This window comes from Tetrao urogallus (genome assembly GCF_951394365.1).
Source record: "Tetrao urogallus genome assembly, chromosome: 1".
NCBI lineage: Eukaryota > Metazoa > Chordata > Aves > Galliformes > Phasianidae > Tetrao > Tetrao urogallus.
Window position 1 is genome coordinate 158335596 of NC_136813.1, and position 24174 is coordinate 158359769.

The window sequence follows — 24174 nt, forward strand, 5'->3', positions numbered from 1 at the left end:
ATTCTATGATTCTCTGATACTTAGAGTTTGTAATTTGGGCTGAAAATATTATCCATGGCCTTTTTTTACTGTGGACTATGAAATAGCTGCACTTCTCAAAAGCTCTATGAAATAGCTGCACTTCTGAAAAGCTAGTGGGAAAAAAAAAGCAAAGCAGGTTAAGAACTTCAAAATCAAGAAAATGTAGAGGTTTTTTTTTTGTTTTTTTTTTTTTTAATTCCACAGAGAAGTACTTTGGTTGAAATGTTTTATTCTCATTCTTTCTTATTGTCTTTTTTTTTAGCCCCAGCTGAAGTCTTAGATTTGACAGTGACTAATGATGACAGCTTCGATACTTTAAAAGTTAAGTGGAGAAGACCTTCAGGAAGCGTCGATTTCTATAACATCACTCTGTCTCATCTTAGAGCAGTTAAAGAAGTCAAAACTTTACAGCCAGCAGTCACAGAGACCCACTTTGACAAACTAACTCCAGGACGTCTTTATCAGATTACTGCCCGCACAATCAGTGGTGAACTGTTTACTGATAGGATGGCAACTGGCAGGACATGTAAGTCTTCTGCTTCAGTAAGAACATTTCAACCAGTGCTATTTTTGCCTGTGCTGTCCTTGAAGAAAATCATTTCAGGAGTAAAAATGATTTGGATTCCAGGTGAAATAAGATAAAGAGCTTGGTATTGTTCCTAGAGTACTCTTTACTAACTCCTTGGCAACAGTTAATGTGGCAGCCAAAAGCAGCTACAGCATACGTTGGGACCAGGAAACAATAGTGCATTTTGGAATCTTACAATGGGGTGAATCGGTTACAAAACTGTTCTGCAGCATTCCCTGCCTTTCGTTCAACTCAGCATAGTATGTAAAATGAGTTACGTACAGGGAAGTCTGCACACAGTCAAATTGTTATTGGATTTTTAGGTAATTTTACATGTTCTAATACTATCTCTTGCTCAAATGGGAAAACATTAGGTCTTAGCCTTCTTTGCTGACAGCAGTGTGGACTAAGGAAGGCATGTGGCAGTCTGAGTAGAGTTGGATTGTATTTTATTTGTCTTTCAGAAGTGTGATTTTCTCTCAGGCATCTCTTGTATGAGTTCTCAATTAGACAAACCCTGGCATACTTCTCCTACAGCCCTACTGGCCACAGAGACTTACGATTTCCACACCAGTGCAACCCAAGTAGAATTTAGATGGAAGAAATATATAAGTAGATGAGGAAAACATACATAAATTATTAATAAATTCAGAGCCAATGAACAGTGTGTGTGAGAGAATTTGTTTTAGAGAATATTTATAATTTGCAACTAAACAGCCCCTGTGAAAGGCAGGATCATCCTTGATATATCTAGCTTGTACCTCATTCTCAGTGCAGTCGCATGCGGTGGGATGGTACTTGAAAAGCCCTTTATAGAGTTCAGAAAATGCAAAGCAGGACCAGTTTTATGTATGTTGATGTTGCTTGTCTAGCTTACCGTTAGTGACCATTAGGATTAACTTTTACTTCCCTTTGAAGGGAGAGCTTCAGGTTATCACTAAAACCAGCGATCCCCTAATTTGTGACCTAGACCCAGTACTTTCAAGCTGGGAACATAGAGGTCCCTTTTCAAAAGGTGCTGATCACGTGCAGCTCCTTCCCTTGAACTGTCTTTTCCATAGACACCAAGAGCTTTGAAAACAGTCGCCTCAGCAGACATTTTGTGGCCTAAAGATTTATAAATCTTGGCTTTTAGGTCTACAGACGCTGAAGGGGTGTAGACTCTTAGGATCCCTCTGTAACTCATAAGGAGAGATGGGTACGAGAGAATATAACATATGTCATGCTGTGTTGAGAGAGTGCCTCTGCCAGTGGAACCTATTGAGGAACGTTGGGGCAAGGAAAATGGATGTCTCAGGAGCTGAAGCTTTGTATCATAAGGGTGTAATGATGCCCTTACAGGCCAGTGTAACAGGCCTGCTTTTATCCGTTCACTCAGCAGTTGAAACATATGTCCCATGTTTTCTGGGATGTGAGAGATCTAGGTTTGATAGCCAGCTATGCCTGTGGGAAATGAAACTGGTAAGTAGTTTGTGCTGTTGTTAGAAATCGTTCAATCATTTCTAGGTACTGAGTAATTAAGTATTAACTAAGCCAGTGCATAAATGAGAGCACAATTCTAGTCTTGCAGTTTACAATTAATATTTAGTGAGGTCTCAGGGCTCTAATGGTCATCTTGGAGTGTCTTAACAGTAAGTTATAGGTATCCTGAGCTAAAGATCTGCATCTAACAGTATCTGCTTGGTGTAGTTACTATTTAATTATTCCGTGAAAATTGGAAAAGTTTCACTAGTCAGGGCTGCCAGAGCCCTATTCCAGTGAGATCAACAGCAGAAGGGCAGGAAGACTGAGCAAGTTCAGGATCCTTCAAGTGGGGGAACAGACTGAGTGAATGCTGTAATGAACTGAGGTTAGGACCTTTTTGCCTTACATGTGAGAGGTCCAGGACACACAAAGCATTTGTGGAAGAAGCTGTTAGGCTTTGCATTTGTGTTGTTGAGAACACAGTTTGGCCTGTAGTGATGGAAATTTGGCCTTAACTTTAAAAAATTGGTATACAATTTCTAAGTAAACTTAATTAACTCCAGGGAACAGCTGGGAAGCTAACTGAAACCTGCAGGATGCATCTTAGAGGTGCACAGGGGAGATTTTCCCTATGCTAAGAAGAGAATTTCTTTTGTCAGAAACCAAGAGTGAAAATGGGAGTGATTTGTGCAGGGGGAAGAATATAAACGTCTTCAAGAAGAGCACCTTCTTTTGCTACAAGACCCCTCAGGCTTAAACTGATCTGTGCACAGTAGCTGTACACAGTAGCTGTGCTCTGAGGCATGTCGTGTCAGTGTCCAGTTATGTCTTGCCTGAAATCCCCCACTTGGAAATGACTTTCTCCATCTCTGTGTTTCAGTTCCTCAGAAGGTTTCTGACCTGAAAGCCGGTGGAGGTGGCTGGCTGAGGACTCTGCGAGTGAATTGGCTGCCCCCTGCGGGAGACTTGGAGCGGTACCATCTGCTCCTCTGGAACCGCTCTGCTCTTGTGCTCAACACCACCCTGGGAAAGAACGTGACCGAGCACCTCGTCCATGATGTGGGCCTCATCCCAGGCAGGCAGTACGAAGTTGAGGTGATTGTGGAGAGTGGTGATTTGCAGAGCAAGGCTAGCTGCACGGGGAGAACAGGTCAGTGTGCTTATCTGGGAGGCATGAAAATACAAAACTTGGCTCTGTGGACAGTCAGAAAGATGTAGTGCTTGGGAGTCTAGAAATAAATGTTACAATTAATAAACTTTAAAAAGCTCCATTGTAAGCAACAAAAGTAGTTATGTTAGCACTTCTGTGAAAACTTTCAGGAGTTATTTTCATGATAAATACATTAATGAAACTTTTGGAAAATCACCATTCTGTCAAGACAGAGGCATAACTCTAGATGCACAACATTTCAGTTACGTTTTGTATGTTACAGGTACCCTCTGTAGTTCTTCTGATACAGCAGTACAGAACTTCTCGAATTGTTCACCAGTACAGTCAGTGGGAAACTGGTTTCCTTGCAAATCTGGATGACTAATTAGTATCAACAGTGTTAACCAAAGCTGGCTAAAGTGTACATTAGACTGGTTATTCTGTAATATCCTAATTCTTGTTCTTGTGCTCCATAAAGAAAATGGTGTTAGTTTAAGTCAGCTTTTCCAAAAGAAATTTGTATGCACTGCAATGACATTAATGGATTTTTTTTTAGAGCATGTTGGTCAAAGCCACATCTGATTGCTTCCAACTTAAGAAATTAACTGTTAATTGTTCTGCTCTGTGAATACAAAAAAGCGCAGCTTGGAGGACAGGAAAACTTGGAGAAGAAGGAGTGTCAAACAGGAGTCTAGGCTGAGTCTTACCTCACAGGAGAATGTGTGATAAGATGGGACCACCGAACTTCATCCTCATCCTTTCTGATGGCCATCTTTCCTGCTGTGCCCTTACTTATCACTCCATGAGGATTTCATTTTGTTGATTTTACGTAATGGCAAAACTAGTAGAAGCTGTAGAACTGAAATTTTCCTCTAACTTCTCACCAATTTGATCAACCATCTTGCTTACTTGGATATGAATTACACAAAACTTTAGTTTGTGGTGTTACTGGTGACAAGCATTCTGTGTTTGTGAGTGCGTGCACGTATGCACACTTAACAAATTCACTGCAGAAAGGTCAATTTCTTCTTCTATACAACTGTAAATTTGAAGTCACTCCCAACTTCACTGAGATACAAACTAGCATAGAATCAATGTCACTCTGACCCTGTAATTTACATCCTTGTTTGTCACGGCTAAATTGACCTAGATGTGTTTTATGGTACAAAAGTTTTATAGCCTGGTCTAACATCCGTGGTTCCAGAGCAGGCTTACTGACTTCACTGAATTCACACTATAATATATATCCTGGCATAAGTTTAAACCTTTAAGCCTTAGAATTGCATCCATAATGCATTGCTGAAATCTGCTGCCACAGCCCGTTGCTGAAAGAACAGCACATATACTGTATTTGTAAAGACAGGTTTCCTAAGAAAGGTGAAGAATCTCCTCTTCATTAATTCTATTACTGTTACATTTCTAGATTGATTCTTTACAGCAGCTTGAGATATGTACATATGTTTACTACAAGGCATGTTCTTTTGATATTTATGTACTTCTGCAGCTCCAGAGCCTGTTCTCCAGCTGCGTGTAAAGCATGCTAATGAATCTTCGCTTAGTGTCATGTGGGTGACCCCTGTTGCAGAATGGGACAGCTATGTGGTTTCACTGGGAGACAGAGATCTTACTGTCATTAAAAAAGGGCTTGGAAAAGAAGCTAAAGAATTTACTTTCAACGAGTTGGTACCTGGAAGAAAATACACAGCAACAATCACTACCATCAGTGGGATCTTAAGTAATTGGACTTCAGTGGAAGGAAGAACAGGTACTGTCCTGCCAATCTATTTTGGTCTTTACTTCTGTTAACTGTCATCTGCTTTGATTGCCTTGTAGTGAACTGGATGAATTCAGTGTCTAAATATCAAAACTCTTCAATTTATGTTTGCTTTTTCAGCAGAAGAGCTACATTTCTAGTCTCTCATTCTGACTCCTGGATATCTTGCAGTATTTATTTAAAGTTTGGGAAGATAGATATGTAATTTCTGGCAAAACTGTTCTCTGCAATATAATGTCATATCAGATCAATCTACATTAACAAAAGATTCCATATAAGAAGAACAATGTTCACTGCATATCTTAGGGAAGGTCACTTCCTTGATTGAAAGCATGCATCATCTGGAAAAATACCATGAAGGAAAATGTTGATTTAGGGGGAACATTCCAAGGTTGACAGACAAAAAACATATGTGACCTTGGAAAGATATTTTGATTCTCTCCGCTCATCTAATTCCAAACTCCGTATCTGTTACTTAGAATGATGACTGTGACACAAGTGAAGTCCCATTCCCACCCCCTCCAGGGTGCTAATTTTGTGCACGTGTGGAAGTTTTAAACCATATGTGTTCCTTTGCTCTGCTTGACTTATGCATTCTCTAGTGATAACAAAGTCTTAAAATATTGCTTTGGTCTGGCAAAGCCCAAGAGAAAGCAAGCTGCTGGTATATGAATCTAATCATGCCTACAACTTGATATGGTCCTTACTGAAGTGTTGCAACTCCTTCCAATTCCTTAAGAGTTTGACTTAAAGTTTAATTTCTCTGGTATGTGATTGAATAGCAGGGGCTATACTTCGTTCTGCCTAACGCCCCTTTAAACAGCCTGTTTAAGCATAGAGGTTACAGTGTACCACTTCACTAATGCAAATCAGTGCCTGAAAACACATCACACAGGGGTAATGTGTCAGGATTACATTCAAAGCAATAAAGGAGGAACATCAATGAATTTAAATACAGGTCTCAACAAGCATTCCAGGCCTCTGAATCTTCTTCTCAGTAGGACGAACTGCTTGACTTTCAAAGTAATGCTCTAAATGTGTCATAATAGGTCTTACATAGGTTGGTCAGCTTTTGGTGAAGCCTGAGATAATGATAAAAGTATCTTTAGCAGAGAAATCTGTCACTTCTGTGTTTTGTTGGATCTCATTATGTTGTTGTGACAGTGTTAGAAAAAAAGTGGGGCTTCTGTTTCCAGTTTATTGGCCTTTTTTTCAGCTGATTTTCTAGTTTTTATTGATGATAGCTAATCCAGTACTTCATATGCAAAAAGGCTGATATGAAACAAGAAGCTTGCAATCATATTTTCCGAAGCAAAAGGACTATTTATTTCAGTTATAATTGGTCATATAAGCAGAAGTAACAGTATTTTGAGGAGAATTTCTGCTAAATATTTCTTTCTGTACTTCTTTTTTCCTTTATGATCTGAGTTATATATTAAATAAAAGTCTTGTTTGTTTAAAGCTATAATCTTGTAGATTTCTGGCATAAAGAGTAAAACAAAACCCTCTATCTCATTACCCCATGAAATGAAAGAATCTTGACACAGAGTTCTTTGAAGTACAGATGGCTGTCTGAGGCATTCATCAAAATGGTTTGCCATTTAATAGGAGTAGGAGATGAAGACTAGGAGGGCAAGAGGAGAATGAAAGGCTGTATTTGAAATTATCTTCACAAAAACAAATGATTTCCTAAATCGATGGCTTTTGTTTAATGGCATTTATAACATGCTGCCTCTTCCAGATCTCTGATCTTGAGGCATTTAGGTCTGACTAAGAAAAGCTGTGCTGAAGCCTGAGAGACATTTCTGTGCCATAGTTTCCCTCAGACGACATCCCATCAGACAGGAAGCAGTCTACAGGTTATTTTTAGTCCTGTTGAGTCTGGCTACGAATTGGAAAGCTCTTTTAATGTACTTCCTCATTCTGACTAAATTTGGGTTATTTGGAGGTGAGTGTTTTATTTTGTTTCTCTTCAGTAACATAATGACATTTTGCTTTGCAGTGCCAGCCCAAGTGACCGGTCTGACTGTGGCAAGTCAGGGATCAACCAACAGCTTGTTCACCAACTGGACAAAAGCACTGGGAGATGTAGACTCATATCAAGTACTACTGATTCATGAGAATGTTGTCATTAAGAATGAAACTGTTCCCAGTGAAACCAATGAATACCACTTCTATCCCCTGAAACCTGGAGGACTCTATTCAGTTGTTGTGACCACTGTCAGTGGGGGGATATCTTCAAGACAAACAATTGCAGAGGGGAGAACAGGTAAAAAAGAAATACACCAGCAAGTCTTCTTAAATTCTTCGAAAGCAAATTTATTGAAGAGAATGGTCTTCCAGCTAAGCCACTGGACTGCAGCTTCAGAAATACATGGGTTTCAATACATGCTGCCTGTGTGTACACTCAGACATGTTGTGGATCCAGATTCAGGTTATATTACTTTGTGGAGCTATCTGCTCTGCCTACAGTAGGAACTCTCTACAGCAGGACCATTCTGTATCCCAGAAAAAATATGCCATGCTTGTGATGTACAGCTGTGGTGGGTGGGTTGCTCCTTGGTAGGGCCTTTCTTGTTGTACTGACTATGTAGCAGTACTGGGCGATTGCTTCTCACTGTGGCATGCAAATTAGCTGCCTGAAGGTGGTGGGATGAATTTGGATCTGAGTCTTATGACCTGTTCTTTTCCTCTAACATTAAAGAATGTCCACCAGTGATACTTACTGTTTATAAGGCCCTGCTACGCAGCATGGGATGGATTTTATTATTGCATCAGATTCTGTATGTTTAATAATCTGTGAAATGTAGTAGCAGTTCTTTGGATACTGAATGGAGGGAAAAATTGACAACGCAGTGCAATTTCACCCTTTATATGAAGCTGGTAAAGTCAAGGCATTCTGTAGTTTGTTCCAGTGTTCTCCTTGAAGATAACTATCTTCAAGTAGAAAGAAAAATAAAAACCATTGGAGAAGAATAACATTAAAAGACTTTAATACATACTTTGTGAAATCTAATAATTTTGACTACCATAGCTGACAACCAGCTTCTCTACTGGGGTCAGTTCAGTATATCAGAGTCCACTGAAGATAAAGCAGTTACTTATGGTGTAAGCCTGCCTCTGTAATAACTCTTGATAGTTCTGTACCTGAAACTGATGGAAGTTCCGGCTGCATGGAGACTTTCAACTCACCTTGTTTGCTTGAAAAACAAATTGCATTCATATTTTGGCCACTAGGCGTCAGAGAACTCATTGTAAATGAAACGCATTCATACTCTAAACAAGTATCAGTAGTTATTGCTGCTAGTGATGAATGGCACTTTCATAAGTTATGTCATCTTGTGGAAATTTGGAAGTGTTGGGATGGTGCCACCAAAGACTTTCCTCAGTGTTCAAAACAGCAGATGACTGCTTGTGAGTGGGAATCAGTGCATGGCTAGTCCTCAGATTCCCAGGTGGCTTATTTTGCAGGGTTGTGTTCCAGGCATCCTCGCCAATAAGAATTGACTAATTAAAGCTCTTCTGTTTTGTTTTGTTTCCTTTGTGTTGCACAGTTCCTTCCAGTGTGACTGGAGTAACAGTAAATAATTCAGGTCGCAGTGACTACCTCAGTGTTTCTTGGCTGCCAGCTTCTGGAGATGTAGACAGTTACTTGGTAACACTATCTCATGATGACCATATTATTCAGACTCTCACCATTTCCAAGTCTCTCAGTGAGTGCTCTTTCAGCAGCCTTACTCCTGGGACACTTTATAACGTGATGATAACCACAAAGAGTGGGAAGTATGAAAATTATTCCTTCGGCCAGGAACGAACAGGTAAATAGAGCCTTTAAGTAAATCCAGTCACCACAACAACTTTGGCTAGCCATTATTAGTAATACACAAATATCTGTCAGTGTATGATTAGGGGCTGAGGAATCAAACCACAAAATTACAACTTTACTGACTGTCTTATTCTTATTGTCCCTATTGCTGCTTTTTGTCATACAGAATGATCTTAGTGTGAATAGAAGTTGAGTGTCAGTTCTTGTGAATGATCAGAAATCATGTATGTTATGTCTCAAGTGCATTTTCTTGCTCTTAAGTCTTCTACCTGACTCTTGAAATGCGTTCTGCAGAACATCTCCCAGATAAGTTGCAGATGCTGAAAGCAAGGAATAGGAGCTAACTACTGAAATGTTAGTGTGGTGTCACATAAATGAGTAACATCTATGTTACTTCCACGTTGTTTTTGATTGTGCAATGCTCAGAGAAATTTCAGAGAAGGGTGACCATAACGATGGAAAACTTTTCAAAACTTCCTCAAAGATGAAGACTGGGACTTTGTACTTTGTAAACCAGTAGAATAAAGGAAGCATGGTAAGGAGTGTTAAAATCACAAAGACTACTAAGTTAGTGCAGTAAGTGCTATTTTAGCTTTCTCACAACATAAGTGAAAATCCAAGCGACAACCATACAAATGAGGAGAAGCAAATTCAGTGTCAATGTGTGGAACTCTGCTGTAAGCAAAACTGACACAGCTGTTCGCTAAGACTGAAAATTGGAAAAGGAGACCATTGACATACGATGTGAACCAGACTGGAAACTGTCCAGTTATGATTTTAGAAGGTTAGAGTATCGCTTAAATCCGTGTTGTGGGTGTTGTGCAACTTCCTTGGAAATGTCTGGTAATTACCACGAATATAATCCACTACAGAGACTCCTTTTACTTAAAGAAGTGACTGCTTTCTGAATCTTTAATTTTGTTTCTTTTTCCTTTCAGTTCCTTCGGGTGTTCAAGGACTTACTGTCAGCAATTCAGCCAGAAGTGACTATTTGAAGGTGTCTTGGCTACATGCCTCTGGATCTTTTGATAGTTATGAAGTGATCATCAAGAACAACAATGATTTCATCCAAACAAAAAGTGTCCCAAAGGATGAAAATGAATGTGTATTCACCAATTTGGTCCCAGGGAGGCAGTACAGTGTCACAGTCAGCACAAGAAGTGGAAAATACGAAACCAGTGAGAGGGTTTTTGGCAGAACAAGTAAGTAAATATCCCAGAAGCATCCTGAGATGCTTAAGAATTTTCTTTTATTTACCATACCTTGTTCTTAAAATTTTTGCATTATTTTTACGTAGGAAGAATGTTGAATGTGACTCTTTGAATTTGTGTCATTCTAAAGATGAAAACCAATATTGAGTTGATGAGTGATTTTTAAGTTAGAGATGAGAAAAGTGGAAAAAAAAATAAAAAGATCTGTGCTGTGAGCTTGGAAAGCTAAATCTTGAAACGTGGAAAACTGAGAAACAGAGTTGTACAGATTTCCACATCAGCTTAGGACTTATTCATGAGCTAAGTCAGAATGTACAAGACGGATTTTTTCTTGTCATGGTAATGTAAGAGGAAAAAGGTACACCTTACTTTTCCCAAGTTCCCCCATGATCTGGAATTGTTGGATAGTGTGGGGCATGAGTGGTAAGGTGGCTGGTTGTGAGCCAGTAGGTATCTGGGTGCAACCTGACTGTCTTGACCTAGTGATACAAGTAAGCTAATGAGCCATGCTAAGACACACAAGTTTATTAACATAGATGCAGTGCTGGGCAAGAATAACTGACCTGCATCTGGCAGGAGTCAGGAACTGCACAGCATGGTGCTGCATCAAAGCTTTCCTTAGATCTCCACTAGCTGAGAACTCTGCACCATGTTTGCTGTACATAAGGATGCTTCTCAAGTTCTTTTGGCAGTGCAAACTCTGTGCCAGCTCCATTATTTGTTTGTGAGTTTGTTTTAAAGAGGATAGATTGTGGGCTCCCTTTTCTGAAAGGGGACCTTTCAGTGTTGTATATGGTGCAGACCACAAACAACAAGCCTTTAAATTAAGTGCAATCTATTGTTTTTCCTGAGGAACTGAATGGAAAGTTTTAGCTCAGGAATATGGCCTCTGAGCTGTTATCTGTTTTTTGTTATGATGTTTTAAGAAGTACTGAGAAGTTTTCCTTTCTTTTCACCTATTCAGTGCCGGAGTCGGTGAAGGAACTGACTCTTAGTAACAGAAGCACAGAAGATCTGCAGGTAACCTGGTCAAAGGCTGAGGGTGATGTTGATAAATATGAGATTCAACTCCTCTACAATGATATGAAGATCTTCCCACCCATTTTCCTTGGGAACACCATCGAGGAGTGTTGGTTCACAGCTCTGACTCCAGGACGTCTATACAAAATTCTTGTCTTGACAATCAGTGGAGATGCACAACGTGCTACTTTCATAGAAGGCCTGACAAGTAAGAAGGAATGTGGTATTTAGAACTTGTGTTGGGACTTTTCTAGCAGAAAAATGATGCACAGAGAATCAAGGCTGAACCATGATCTTATTTGAGCTCCTGTAACACATCATGAACACGGGAGATCTCACTGAAAACCACACCAGTACATCAGTATTGAAATGTCAGTGTTAGGGTTTCTTTTATTCTCATGCATGCCAGTTGTTTGCTTAGTATCTCTAGCTAAATCAATTATGCTGTTTTACACCTCTGTTTACCTACCTAAAATGCGTAGGTGAGATTTTAACTGCAAAATGGCTAACTAATTAAATGTACTGCAAAATGGCTAACTAATTAAATGTACACAAGGGGCTTTGATTTTCCTGAAGGTCTGTGAAGTATCATTGTAAAAACAGGGAGCTTATCCATTTAAAGGAATGTTAAAACACTTTCTTTTCTTTTTGACCTACTTAATTTTTTTTTACTATTGCTATAAACACATGGAGTTGTTTTTCTGTGACATCACAGTCCTACACAAATATTTTCAGCTTCACTTGTGTTTACCTGTGAGTGCAATTACTTGTACTCATGAACGCTCTTTGTACTCTGAAGTGTTTATTGTAGTCATAAAAAAGAACAGGATTCAAAAACTTGAATGAACCAGGAACTTTGTGAGCAGGTGTCTTTGTGTTCTATTTTATTTATTTTCAGTTCCAAGTGCAGTGAGAAACATACACGTTTCACCTAATGGTATGACAGACAGCCTGAAAGTGAACTGGACACCTGGAAGTGGAGATGTTGATTCCTACACAGTGACTATATTTCAGCAAAACCATCAGCTTGATTCCAGGAGTGTCTCCAAAGATGTCTCTGAGCATACATTTCATGATTTGGAAGCTGGGGAGCAGTACCGGGTGGTGGTGCAGTCAAACAGTGGTGCCTTACACAACAGCTTAGCAGCTTCTGGGAGAACTAGTAAGTTTCTTTTGAGACGAGGAGCAAGTAACTTTATATCTTCCCAGAAGCTACTTGGGTGTAATTCCATTAATGCCATTGAGAACTCTTACATGAGTAGCTTTAACTGGGTAAACGTGTGTGGGATTCAGATTCACAGCCCAAAATGTGTCTTGTTAGGAAGAACAAAATTTCATCTCTGCCCAGTCTTGTGCTTGTATCTATTCAGCGTATGCATCTGCAAGATGCAAATACTGTGTGCCAGCAGTGGTCAAGATTATTAAAACAGTATGATGCCCCAAAATTCTGCTTGTCATGGCACAAAAGCAGAGGAACAATTTGTTTTAAATCCACCTTCTCTGTTACATACCAAAATGTTTACTGTGGCCTTAACTTTTGTGCGGCAGTGGCTAGTTCATATTTCCTATTTTGTGCCACTATTTTGAACCAATTTACCACTTCTTTGTTTTTCAATTCTTTTCCATAATATCTTTCTTGTCCATTTCGGCTAGTCAGTTTTTGGTCATGCTCCATCTCACACTTTTCATGATAATTTAAGTGTATAATTTGCTCTTTATGCCATCTCAGATATCCATGATACTCTGATGTCTAGGAATTATTTACTTATGCAAATACATGCACAGACACCCATCTCTTTTCTCATGAATGAACATACAAATTTTTAAAAATAATCTCTATTAATTAGTCAGAATTGTGTACTGCATGGTCCATATTTCATCTGGTAACGTTCACATTTAATTGTTGCTTCTAGTTCCCGCCTCTGTCCAGGAGTTATTAGCTGATCATGCTTACAGCAGTCATTCCTTGTTAGTAACCTGGCAGAAAGCTCCTGGTGTAGCTGAAAGATACGACATTCTGCTCTTGAATGAGCAAGGAGTCCTCCTGAGCAACAAATCAGAGCCAGCTACTGCCAAACAGCACAAATTTGAAGATTTGTTACCTGGCAAGAAGTACAAAATACATGTTTTGACAGTCAGTGGTGGACTCTTCAGTAAACGAGCAGAAACTGTTGGGCGAACAGGTAATTATAATATCTCAGTTTATTTATAGTTTCCTCAGTATGATAACATTAAATACATGAATTGTCTGTGTATCTTGATACTGAAAATCTTTTGGTAAGAGCAACTCCAGCTGCTTACGTACCATTTTTCCTGTTATGTGCTTCATATGTGTGTCTGAAATTTGTTTGCATAATAAGGTGGACACAGTTTCACAGTAAGAATGCTATACCAAACAGTGAAGTACCTCCCTCAGTCTGTCTGTGATGGAATGACCTGAATTCTTGATTGTTATAAAATTTCTCATTCACGGTCTCTAGGCTTTTAGCACAGGTTTTGACGTGAATATGCATCTTTAAACTTTGAGCCAAGCCTTGCAGTCTTTATTCTAGAAAAGCTTTTTGTAGAAATGAAAGGACAGTTCTGTGTGAGCACAGGCCAGAGAACAGAGTGGGGAATCCAAATATTGTATTGGAGAAACTCAGTGGCACCTCATAAATGCTCTTCCCTTGTTTCTGAAAGTTGCTGTTGACATTAACTGGCTACTTGTGGCTTAACTAAAATGTATGACAACCATGAGCAGTTACTTATTAAAGGTTCAGCTTAGTGGATAGACGCCTTGATACTTACCCTTGCATTTATCCTTCTTTTCAGTTCCAGCAGCTGTCACAAATCTGAAGGTCACAGAGAATACCACTGACCAATTGTCCTTCAGCTGGACCACCTCACAAGGAGAGCTTGATTCGTATGACATCTTCCTGTACAACCCAGACAAGTCCCTTCACGACAGGATTTCGGGAGAGCAGCACCTTCAGCAGTGTTCATTCCAGAACTTGCGGCAAGGCAGGATGTATCGAATGGTGATTGTTACCCACAGTGGAGACCTCACTAATGAATCATCTGTCTTTGGGAGAACAGGTAAGGATATGTGAGAAAATCTGCCTCCAGTGCAGTGCTCACAAGAGCATCCATTGAGGTAGTCTGAGTGTGGTGCTCATGCTAGATTAGGGCAACTGTTAGAAGTATCAATATTTTCTTACGTATGAAGAGCATTAGACAGATAAGCGGAAAAATTCTGAGTGGTGTGTTCACAAAAGGAAAAATGTAGCAGAGAAGTTTGTTATCTGCACTGTACTATAGTCACCAGGTACTGAGGTCAGGAGATGGGTATCGCAGTGTGTGATGTGTGAGCTTTAATGGAGAACACCTATCTTCTACTCTTCTACTCAAAAAGCAATGCTGGTCTGTAAGTGAAAAAGGCAAAAATGCAAAGAAAGTAGGATTAATAGAATAGACAGTCTATCAGTGAAATAAAACTTCTTTCCCATGGTGAGTTCTGGCTGCAGCTCCACATTTTCTCAGTCACACATGGGAAGCAGTTTCCTAAGCAGCACTAGCAGATCTGACATCTCTGAAGCCTTTCTTTATCCTCTAAGCCACTGTATGGTAACATCTGTGCACCACTGCTGAACAGCAGCAGACTTTCTTCAGCTGCCTCAGAATTGGATGTTTCCAGATACTGACTAGGAGAAAGCTGCTTAACATTTGCAAAACCATCTGTTATGAACATTTCTACCCCTTCTGGGGACAGTGGAAGATCTAAATAAGACAGCAAACTGTTGAGATGTACTTCTGAAGCTTCCTAGGGTTTTGGCCAACTGTTCTGCCTGTCTAGATTGCTACATGACTGTCATTACATGAAACCATTATATCTGTATCTAAGGATAAGGTCTGTTTTGTCTTGTTGCTTCTCCTCTGCAAGGATGTTCTCTGTAAATTAATATCCACCCCCTTTTTTCAGCACCAGCTCCAGTTGTTGGTCTCAAGGCATCCAACAGAAACATGACAGACAGTCTGTGGTTCACCTGGAGTCCAGCAGCCGGAGATGTTGACTTTTATGAGTTCAATCTTTACAACCCAAATGGGACGCAGAAGGAGTCATTGCAGGGGAAAGACCTGAAAGAGTGGCATTTCCAGGGGCTTGTTCCTGGCAGAAAGTACACTCTGGTTGTGGTGACTCACAGCGGTGACCTGATCAATACAGCAAATGCTGAAGGAAGAACAGGTACGACCCAAGAGCTCTGAAATTTTTGATTAGTCATTTCTACAGGATTCATATCATTTCACAACTATGCAACAGCCGTTTTCTGAGGAACAATTTGTTATAGGAGTCACTGAAGATCTAAAAGATAAAGAACATCTGAGAGGGTATTAAACCTGTGATTTTGTTCAGCACTGTTTTTCACTGTGTTTCATCTTCTTTGTTTTGTGTAAAAGTTTGGTAAGAGTCAGTCTCTTATTTTATTTTATTTTTGTGTAGCACCCAGCCCTCCTAACGCTGTGTCGTTCGCTGATGTTGCAAACACTTCTCTATCAGTCACATGGCTGGGTCCTCCAGACTGGACAGACTATGATGATTTTGAGTTGCAGTGGCTCCCAAAGGATCCCCTCACAGTATTCAATCCCTACAGCAGCAGCAAATCAAAAGTACGCATCATCTATGGCCTGCGACCTGGAAGGCTCTATAAGTTCAGTGTCAGAACGGTCAGTGGTGACAGCTGGAAGACATACAGTCAGTCACAGTCTGAAAGTGTGAGAACCAGTAAGTAATTATATCCATTGCACCCTAACACTCAGCTGGAGAAGTTGCAAAGCTGTTAAATCTTACTAGTTCCTTTCACAGTCAGTAATTTCCATTAATAAATTCATGAGTGACTGGCGATGAATTCTGCTGAACTCTAAAATAATCCCTTGCTGTGTGCAAGGTCAAGTGTTTAAAGATTGAAAACAGGCATACATTTGCAAACGTCACATCCAGAGCAGAGCTGTTTGGTTACAGAGTCTGAATCAGTCAGTTTCTGGGATACAAGAAGGCTGAATAACCAAACTTCTCTGTCTATGGACAGTAGAACATTGAACTCATCAGTGTCTGAACAATTGGAGAGGATGAGTGGAACCCTGCTGTATGAGATTTAAAACTGGAAGCAGAGTATTTCGTTGTTCTGCATTTCTGGCAGTCAGTGCTTGTGGATCTTCATCAGCTCTAGCTGTCTTTAGAAGCCTCAGCAGTCGACTCATTTGTAGAAGTGATCTAGAATTGTAAAAATAACAGCCATGGAAACTTTCATGTCACATGGGGTCACATGTCACACCTGTGTTTACTAAGCTAATAGCCCTTTAGACTTCATTCATTATTATAATTAAAAATGACAACATAGTTTTGACCTGTATTTGACTGCTTAAATGTAGGTAGGTGCCCACCATCTGAAGGAGAAATCCCATTTTTGCTACATGTCGTGTTCTGTGATATTCCAGTATTACATGGACAAAGCATACTTCTGTGGTATGCTTTAGCAATAAGAACACACCATGTCCTATCCAGCAAACCAGATCAGTCGTAAAATAATGGTATCAGAACTGACTGACACTGATAATCAGGTGTAACCTCCAAATAAATTGCAGCACAGTATTAGAAATCCATTGCTTTGCAGTGTTTCTCTTAATAGTGAAAACAAACAAAATTACTTGCTGAAGTTTTAATTACTTCATTAATCTGCTGAAACCAATGTCACTAGCTCCAATTTCAGATGGCTGAAATGAGTTAGCCTGCCTTGCCCAATAATCAGGAAGTGCACATCTGTGGGAGAGAGGAATTCTGGCTCCTGGCCTCCTGCTCTGATTATGTGGTTGATGTTGAATCTAGGGATGCTACCCGAGCCACGGGGTGAATGTTTGATGCCTGTCCCTTTTCTCACTGATTTTAAATTTCTCCACATTTTTATAGAACCAGACAAGATTCAAAGTCTTCATTGTCGGCCCCAGACTTCTACTGCCATTGCATGTTCCTGGACTCCTCCTGATTCTGACTTTGATGGATATAGTGTTGAGTGCAAAAAACTGGACACTCGGGAAGTGGAATTTTCTAAAAGGATAGAAAAAGACAAAACTCTGCTCAATATAATGACCCTTGTTCCCCACAAGCGCTACCTGGTGTCCATCAAGGTGCATTCTGCAGACATGACAAGTGAAGTAGTTGAAGACAGCACCATCACAATGATTGACCGTAAGTGGAATGCAGAATTGCTGTGAATGGAGACAGTGAGCAGCAATAAGCCACTGCGTGTGTTGGTTAGAAATTAAACTCCACAATGGCCAGTGCATGGAACTTTTAGTTACAACTCTTAGCTCTACCCCAAGGAAACACAGCTCTTCCTAAAAATTACAGCCTGGCTTTATAGATTTAAGAAGCTTAACTAAGTACCATAAAAATGTGAATTTTTGGTTCTTTTTCCTGTCTGAAACCTTTTGAAGTTCAGCCACCTGCTTGTGTGTTTGAAGTGTTTTTTTTCTGTGCACGCAATCAAATTGCAGTGGAACAGATTTTTAAATCATTCCACAATGTAGATCTTTAAAATCCCTGCTACTTTGCTTTGCAGTTTAATATTGCTATGCCACTGTTTAAGGTATAGTTTTCTATCATACAAAGAATGCTTCCTGAAGAAATTCTGGAATCAGTTTGCAAAATGGTATTTTGTAGTTCAATGCTGTGTCTGGCTCATTGCTGTTCATTTGGAAAGGGAAACAGAAATTTAGATGCTTAAAATAGGTAACATCTTTTAGTGAGTGGGCTAACTGGCTTCCATATACCTGGTTTAAACTTGTGTCATCTTTAGCAGCTGCAAATTCTGATTTCATAGATTTAGCAAGACTTTAATGCATTTCCAAGTGGGTTTCTGCAGGAATTCCTACTGAGGAGCTGCCACTGTTATTATGGTTGACTCACCATTGGCTTGTTTCATTCTTTGGCAGTTTCCCTGTGGGAGGTGAAGACATTTTCTTAACTGCAAAAGAATATCATCAGAAACTTGGGTCCAGTCATCTGAACTTTATTCAGAATTGCATTTCCTTTTCTAGGTATAGCTCACAATGAATACAAAGATAATGCTTTTCCTTTTTTTTTTTTTTTTCCTTCTTTTGTTTCATTTCTCAGGTCCCCCTCAGCCACCTCCAGACATACGAGTGAACAAAAAAGAGGTGCTGATTACCAAATCCTCCATCAACTTTACTTTTAACTGCAGCTGGTTTAGTGATACTAATGGAGCTGTGAAGTACTTTACCGTGGTTGTCAGAGAGGCTGATGGTAAGTATCATTTAATACCATTCTCTCCATAGCCTATAGGCTATAAATCATATATGATTTACATGCAGATGTACACCCTCATCACTACACAGCAAAATAATTTCTTATATAGTTGCTGAGTTTCACTGAAGGGCTCCCTAGCCTGGGATTTTAAGCAGTCTTCCTCTCTGAGGGTTAGTAGCGACTGCAGAGCCTAGCCAGAAGTGGTAGTTAGGTTCTGTACTCTAGGAGATACTCTCATATAAGATCAGAAAGTTTCCACAGCAGAAGACTTACGTTGGATCATGGATGCTGTTGAGAGTGAACATAGAATAAACTGCCTTGCTGTGCCCAGATCTCAAAAAGTAGCTTAGTTGTAAGGGGAAACAACTAAAACAACCCCTTGGAGAACCCCAGTAAGCCACACAGAGAAGGAAAAAGTAGAATGATCCAGGTGGAGTTTGCTTATTGAAGAATATGACTTTACACACAGAACAGAGCAGAAATCGCCCTTGCAGTATGTATGTAAGCCTCCTTTTCTGTCATTGACCTATATGTGACAATGCAAATGGATGTCTTGACAGTTAATACTGGTTTTTGAAGCAGCTTCATATATCAGTACACTGGTATTTTATGATTCTTAATAAAGTTTCTTAAGATCTCTGTCCATCAGCTCTTAGGTTAAAAAAAAAAAAAAAAAAAAAAAAAAACCAACAGAGGAAATATTTCCACTATCTACTTTGTCATGCCTGAGCAGTTTGTAGAGCTCTTGTAGAAAGGGACTACTCATTGCTAGGCTTTTGCCTACTCAAGTCTTCTACATGCTATTGCAAGTTCTCTTTCAGCAAACTCCTGTCATTTCCTGTGTGTTTTTTCTCTGCATACACTGCAGACCACTGTTGTCAATTTGTGGGATTTTTTTTACCTACTTTTCCTCCAGAAAAGGCTCAAAAGCTGGATAATAAGGATTTGGTCCATCAACACTGAGTCTCTAGTATTGCATTGTGTTAATGGCTGTGATATGTAAACCTTCTCTCTTTCTCTGCATGTGATGTAGGTAGTGAAGGACCAAAGCCTGATGAGCAGCACCCATTACCTTCCTACCAGGAGTACAAACACAATGACTCCATACGCATCTACCAGACAAATTATTTTGCCAGTAGATGTGCTGAAAACCCTGACAGTGATTATAAAAGCTTTGACATTAAGCTTGGAGGAGAAATGGAAAATCTGGGAGGAAAGTGTGATCCGGATCAGCAAAAATTCTGCGATGGACCCCTGAAGCCTCGGACTGCTTATAGGTGAGATTTATGTTGGTAATCGTGCTCTGTTACATTATTAGGCATAGTGCTGAGTGCCTGATACACTTGAGCTTCTGAAGATTAATAACTGGGTTGTATAATGTTCCTTGTGTTTCACATCATAATTTATAAAAGCTGTATCCATGCCCCATTCCATAGATATAAACCGTACTTTCATTAGCATGGGATACCATTAATTAACGCAGAGTATGTTTGTTTATTTTTTTTTGGTTGAGACCTTTCCTACAGTTAGTAAATCTCTCTTTGGAAACACAAAGTCATCTAAGTCAGAAGATTACATAACAAGAGAAGGCAAGAAGCTGCACTGAGTTGATTTGGCACTATGTACTCACACAAGTCCTTTGGGACAAGGTAGAAAATTGTGCAGGTTGTTCTAATCCGTGGCACAGTTCAGAGCTGACTGGGTTTGCTGTAGGATATAGAAGAGCACTACTGCCAAGACCAGGCTTAGGAGTTGAGCAGGCTGTGAAACCAAATGTGAGCTCCAGTGCAGCTCAGTCACACCCTTCTTGCAGGCAAATACCCTGCCAAGAGATCTGCAAGATGCTTACCAGACAGTGACATGAACAGAAGGCACATGCCAGATTGTGAAGAAGCTGAGAGGCATGATGTGCGCTGTCATTAACACATTGCTGGGATCCCCTACCTCTCTGTTCTCATTAAGGCACATTTCCCTAAAATTCAGTTTGGGAAATACTAACATTACCAGGAGAACAAAGAGGATTGTTCTTTTTCATTTTACCATTTTTCCATTAACACAGCCTACCTACGTGAAGGGAAAGCATCTCTCCACTCTCGGAAGTGTTTCTGAATCCTCTTACCACTGCAGCTCCTGTGACCCTGTCTCCAGATGCTGTCAGGCTGTGTGTGCCAGCAGCAGGAGCCCCGTTCTTGACTTTGTGTTCTTCCATCTGTGATAGCTGGGTTGGGATTTACATCACCCAGCTGTGGTACTTATCTAAGGCACCTGTTTTAAGAGCAGCCTGTGGTCAATGGAAAGTTTTTAGTTATTTCTAAAAGACAAGTCATTTCTTATCTTAATCTTTTATTTTTCCATAGTGGGCTCTGAACATCTGATAAATTTAACTAGTAACTGTAAACTGTACTGTTTTTTTTTAGGATCAGCATACGGGCTTTTACCCAGCTCTTCAGTGAAGACCCAAAGGAACTTCCTCAACCACTCTTTGCAGACACCTTCTTCTCTTTACCAATCACTACAGAGGCAGGTTAGTTTCAGGCTTGCTTTTCAGTCATTGTAGCAAGTGATTACATATTACAGCTCAAAACATTCTGGTATCCAGATCTGTTTGGAAGGAGTGGAACAAAGCCACTTGTTTTTGTCATGCAGTGTCCTAAAGTCTACTTTAAAATAAGGTAGAAGCTGTGGCTTATTCGTGGCCATTATTTGCCATGGATAAGCCATGAATTTGAAAATTAAAAGGTCTGCTTGGTGGAGCTGCTGACAGCAGAGGAAAGGGTGAATTCTCGGTGATGTTGTCACCAAGAAAGCTTCAAAGTACAAGATAACCAAATTCCTATATGATGATGCTGTGCTTTCTTTTACTGTGGTTGGGAATGAAAAATTTTGCATAACATTTAGAAAAAATTAGGACAGAAAACCAAGGCTTAATTCAGTTGTTTAGACACTTTTGATTCCTTTAATTTAACCATTTCCTCTAGCTAATGGTAACATATTCTCTGGGCTTTGGTGATTCTTAATGTATTTTCTTCAAAATGTATATGTATAAATACACTGTTTTGTTTTTAGAGCCCCTCTTTGGAGTTATTGAAGGTGTGAGCGCTGGTTTGTTTCTAATTGTAATGTTGGTGGCTGTTACTGCTTTATTTGTCTGCAGACAGAAAGTTAGGTAAGTAGAGTCCTTTTATCAGCCTCTGTTATGAGATCAGGTCAAGCTATTTTAATATAAGAAATGCACTGGAGTGTTAAAGAGATAGTACCTATACACACCAGTATTTCCCATCTAGTATTAAATGGGGAGGTTGGTGGCCCTGCTTGTGGCAGGGGGGTTGGAGATTCATGATCCTTGAGGTCCCTTCCAACCCTGGCCATTCTGTAACTATAGAATGAATGACTTAAATATCAAGAGGTGAATATCTTCTTGATAGGAGTTTCAAATATCTACTGATATTTGTAAGAATCGTCTCATAAAGGATCTCTGCAACCTCTTTTTGTTAGGAGTCTGAATTTTTCTGAAAAAAAATGGCTTATCATACAAACTCAGTATCTTTTGTAAAAAATGAAATGTTTCAAATTATTTTCATAACCATTACATATGGGAAGTTCTTGGAACTGTTTGTTTAGACTTTGTTATTTCAGTTCAAAAATCTTAGTGTGACACTACCTCAGTGTCCATGCCATGAATTCAAACTTCTCAGTTTTCTGTTGATTATAGTTGTATATTTCACATCAGAGATTAGTTTTAAATAGTGAATTTTGAATACATTTTTAAAAAGCAAAATACTGCCGCAACTTTGAAAAATGCTTTATCTGTTGAAACCATTTTGCATGACTGCACCAATATTGCTGATAGGAAATAGGATGCCCTCCTTAATGATATGCTGTACTGAGACCATTTCAGATGAGGAACCAAGTCTTAGAATCATAGAATCACTCAGGTTGGAAAAGACCTTAAAGATCATCAAGTCCAACCACAACCCAACCATGCTACCCTAACTAACAGCCCTCTGCTAAATCACGTCCCTGAGCACCACATCCAAGCAGTTTTTAAACACATCCAGGGATGGCGACTCAACCACCTCCCTGGGGATCCTATTCCAGTGCTTAACCACCCTTTCAGTAAAGAAGTTTTTCCTGATATTCAACCTAGGCTTACCCCATAGCCTGTTCACTCACTACTGTCAGCAGTTCTTAGCAGCAATGCACTGTAATGGTAAAACAGAAATGAAAGTATCTTATTTCTTGTTCCAGCAATGGCCATGAGAGACCTACAGCCAGGCTGAGCATTCGCAGGGACAAACCACTGGCTGTCCATCTGAACTTGGGGCAAAAAGGGTAACATCATCAGTTTTGTTTCTGAGAGCAATATTTTAACATGGCTTCATGGATGAGCGGCCCAATTTTGTCACTAATAAAATGTTTCTTTTTCTTTTAATATTATTTCTAGGAACCGGAAAACTTCCAGGTAAAAAAAAACCAAAAAAACAAAAAACAGTTAAAAAGCTTAAAAAAGATAACTGAATAAATTATGACTGTGATTCATCGTCTGATTTTCTTCCTCCTGTTGAATATTTCAGTCCGATCAAAATCAGTCATTTTGAAGCACACTTCGCCAAACTCCAAGCAGACTCCAACTACCTCCTGTCCAAGGAATATGAGGTGGGAACCAAATCTAGACAAAGGACCTTACTTTATGAAGGCATGAGCTGGTTGAATCGTATTTTTGTTTGTCTCACGCAAACCAAAATAATTTTGAGTGTTTCACCTGAACTCCACTTGTAATACCAGCTCTTCATTTGGCACAGCATCTTCTGGTTGGCAGTTCTACCTGATACTACATGCCTGAGGTCAGGAGCATTCATCTGTGTGCCACATCTGTGTGACAAATCATGGAAAACACCTGTCAGCCATGTGCTTGCCTTATGCCATTATGATTAGCTATTTAATTTTGTTTTTAAAAAAACAAACAAACAAAAAAAAACCACCAGTCTTTCCCTATCCATGGCCTCCAGGAGCTGATAAGTACCTTGCCCCCCTGTGTTATCACATCCTTTAATTATTTTCAACTGACATTTTATTTCTAATTTTTTTCAGGACTTGAAAGACGTGGGTCGAAACCAGACATGTGACATAGCACTGCTGCCAGAGAACAGAGGAAAAAATAGATATAATAATATATTGCCCTGTGAGTTTTAGTTTTGGTTGTGTAATATTACATCACACCAACTACTTGTCACTTTTTCCAGTGAGCCTAGTAAAAAAGAGAGCGCAGCCAATTCTTTCTCTCATTTCTGTCAGAGTTGAAATACCTCTGCCACCTTAGGTCAGGGTGCTTGGAGGCATATGACGTTTGGCCCCAAATGGCTTCACACACAAGTAATTCTGTTTTGCACTAGAGGTGTAGTGACTAGTGTTCAGTCTAGAGAGAAAAAGCTCAAGCTTTTACAAGCATTCAGTCATTGCTAATAACAAGGATAGAAGAAATAACACTGAAGTTCTATACGTAGAGGGTATCATCCCTTCAGTGCTAACAGCCACGTTGACTGTTTCTTCTTCAGAGGTCAGCAAACCTGCTAGAGCTAGTCTAGAGCTAGTGTGGTTCTGGATTGTGGGACACATACATGAGGTTAGTTGTGTTCTTTTGGGGCAGGACCTGTTACTGAAAATTGCCCCCTTTAATCTCCTGTCCAGCAGTTTTGGAGGTAACAGATTCTGTGCACGGAGGAGGAGCATAGTGCTTGGCTGCTGGGCATGTTGTGCCCTTAGTGCACAGCCTCACAGCTTCTCATGTGTTCCGACTGCCATACTGGGCTGAGGGCTGCACCTCTGATCCAGACCCC

At 39.8% G+C, this 24174-nt stretch overlaps 1 protein-coding gene across 1 annotated transcript in view; it reads left to right on the forward strand.

The window, feature by feature from the left end:
- PTPRB (protein tyrosine phosphatase receptor type B) overlaps positions 1-24174 on the forward strand; it is a gene marked incomplete at its 5' end in the record, with an annotated part of 61443 nt that overhangs the window by 26342 nt on the left and 10927 nt on the right. The window contains 21 exons of the mRNA XM_079538127.1: positions 284-547; positions 2934-3203; positions 4708-4968; positions 6980-7246; positions 8532-8795; positions 9742-10005; positions 10979-11242; positions 11933-12196; positions 12948-13217; positions 13849-14112; positions 14996-15259; positions 15515-15796; positions 16979-17257; positions 18185-18338; positions 19375-19614; positions 20755-20861; positions 21404-21503; positions 22586-22669; positions 22782-22799; positions 22912-22993; positions 23429-23519. Coding sequence (XP_079394253.1) covers positions 284-547; positions 2934-3203; positions 4708-4968; positions 6980-7246; positions 8532-8795; positions 9742-10005; positions 10979-11242; positions 11933-12196; positions 12948-13217; positions 13849-14112; positions 14996-15259; positions 15515-15796; positions 16979-17257; positions 18185-18338; positions 19375-19614; positions 20755-20861; positions 21404-21503; positions 22586-22669; positions 22782-22799; positions 22912-22993; positions 23429-23519 — 4353 coding nt within the window. The remainder of the gene's footprint in view (positions 1-283; positions 548-2933; positions 3204-4707; positions 4969-6979; positions 7247-8531; positions 8796-9741; positions 10006-10978; positions 11243-11932; positions 12197-12947; positions 13218-13848; positions 14113-14995; positions 15260-15514; positions 15797-16978; positions 17258-18184; positions 18339-19374; positions 19615-20754; positions 20862-21403; positions 21504-22585; positions 22670-22781; positions 22800-22911; positions 22994-23428; positions 23520-24174) is intronic.